The 1,334-nt window shown below is 55.2% G+C and overlaps 1 protein-coding gene across 1 annotated transcript; it reads left to right on the top strand.

The window, feature by feature from the left end:
- Positions 1 to 309: 309 nt before the first annotated feature.
- On the top strand, positions 310 to 1,315 carry VDBG_08630 (predicted protein; the record flags this gene model as incomplete). Its single annotated transcript, XM_003000788.1, has 2 exons — positions 310 to 1,224; positions 1,286 to 1,315. 2 exons carry the CDS (start codon positions 310 to 312, stop codon positions 1,313 to 1,315), a joined length of 945 nt encoding a protein of 314 aa, XP_003000834.1.
- Between the last annotated feature and the right edge of the window lie 19 nt (positions 1,316 to 1,334).

The raw sequence follows: 1,334 nt of genomic DNA, 5'->3' as shown, positions 1-1,334 counted from the left end.
ATCAACCTAGCGCCTAACAGAACAACAGACTCGGCTACTTGTATAGTACCTTACAGGCCGACACGACCCGCCAGTGTACAGGTTGATCCAACAATTGTCAGCAACAATCCACCCAGTCGCGATATTCAAAAGTCACCGATCGACCATCGTCAATATGGCACCGACCGACTGCCGTCAACGTCCTCCACGTTGAGATCTTCTCATACCTCCACGGTTCGATTGGTAACCGCCATCGACAATCGTGTTTCAGCCTCGAAACGAGGAGATGGAACAGAACCGTCTGCAGCACCTTATCGCCAAAGCCAGAGTATGAGCACGGCCTCGAGCAAACCGACCACCCCTACCAGCCCGGTCCCTGACGCTTCTCTCACACCATCCCCTGCGCCAACCAACTCATCGCATATTTCCCTTATTCATGCATCGGCCCAACGCAAAGAAGGCCAAGCCGCCTTCAGGCCAATTTCTTCATCTCGCGCCCCGTCTCGCCGTCGCCATCGCATCAATGTCCATTCTGATACCAAAACTTTCTCTCTCGAGCCGCAGAGCGACTCGATCCCGCCTTCGGTATCCCTGTCCTTGTCGTTGTCCGCCTCGAGCTCATTTGAACGACTTTCATCCGCTTTCTCCGGCGAAGGTCGTCCTAGCTCACCCATGACCACGTTGCCTGACCGAAGCTTCTCCCCCTGCACCCCAACCTCCTCCACTGTGCAATTAAGTGAGGATCCGATAGCCGATTTCGCCTCATCTCCTTGGAATTATCAGCTCATAGGGGGCCTTCGCAAGGTCTCCAAAACCCCCGATCCAGCCCCAAAACAGACCCAGCGCCCGCTTTCGTCTGATAATCCGCTCCCTACACTGCTCGAGGCGACAGCAACTACCGAACGAGAAGGAGGCTTGCACTCCCTGCTCAACAAGTCTTCAGAGCTGTCGTTTGGGTCCTTGCAATCTGCTTCCACAGACTCGGTAACAACAAATTACAAAGTCTATAACGCTCGCCAGCCCCTCGCGCCTGAAGCGCATCCTGACACGGATAGCTTGGTCCCGCCTTCCACCAGTGACTCGAACTACGAGGTCCTCGGCCGCTCCTCGCCGTGTTGGCCGACATCGAATCACCCGAGTCCCCCTAAGACCGCAAGCAGCGACAATAACTACGTGGTCCACGGCGATCATTCATCCTCGTCGCCTCTCGCTCTGCGCTCCGCCTACTCTCAGGAGAGTCTGATTGTACCGCCACTAAGACCGGGCCGAAAGACCTCAATTGAAAGCTTCGGCCTTTATAGACCAGATCAAAGACTCCTTGCCGCCGGCTCATTAACATCGATCAGCACATCATT

Source organism: Verticillium alfalfae, genomic scaffold (assembly GCF_000150825.1).
Source record: "Verticillium alfalfae VaMs.102 supercont1.13 genomic scaffold, whole genome shotgun sequence".
NCBI classification, from domain to species: Eukaryota; Fungi; Ascomycota; class Sordariomycetes; order Glomerellales; family Plectosphaerellaceae; genus Verticillium; species Verticillium alfalfae.
Note: the sequence above shows the minus strand (reverse complement) of the source record. Positions and strands in the feature narration are given on the sequence as shown.